At 53.7% G+C, this 365-nt stretch overlaps 1 protein-coding gene across 1 annotated transcript in view; it reads left to right on the top strand.

Annotated features, from left to right (window-relative positions):
* Nucleotides 1–365, top strand: part of LOC119592391 (major facilitator superfamily domain-containing protein 12-like) — a 49,907-nt gene that overhangs the window by 47,533 nt on the left and 2,009 nt on the right. The window contains exon 9 of the mRNA XM_037941212.1: nucleotides 18–292. Within this exon, the coding sequence (XP_037797140.1) occupies nucleotides 18–292 (275 nt within the window). The remainder of the gene's footprint in view (nucleotides 1–17; nucleotides 293–365) is intronic.

Here is a 365-nt window from a genome sequence, read left to right as displayed (position 1 = left end):
TTACGACTTTTCTACAGAGGACCTTCGCCCTTGGTTGCTTGGTTGGTATCGCCGGCTGCCTGTGGGTGTGGTTCGGCCAGGGCGACTACTACGTGCAGTGGGGCATCTTCCTGGTGGCGACGCTACTGGGTATTGGAGGCTCGACCCTCCTCATCACCTCCCTGTCCATCACCGCCGACCTCATCGGCAGCAACGTCGAAGGAGGAGCTTTCGTCTACGGCTTCATGAGTCTCGTCGACAAGTTCTCCAACGGCATCATTATCATGATCATCCAAGACTCCAACCCCGATGAGTGAGTGACGAAGGATCGTTGCATTCCCGTCGAATTCCAGAGATAAGATTATTTTCTCTCGAATTAGTTTCGT

Source organism: Penaeus monodon, chromosome 30 (genome assembly GCF_015228065.2).
Source record: "Penaeus monodon isolate SGIC_2016 chromosome 30, NSTDA_Pmon_1, whole genome shotgun sequence".
Taxonomy (NCBI): Eukaryota; Metazoa; Arthropoda; class Malacostraca; order Decapoda; family Penaeidae; genus Penaeus; species Penaeus monodon.
This window is presented reverse-complemented; position numbering and strand designations above follow the sequence as displayed.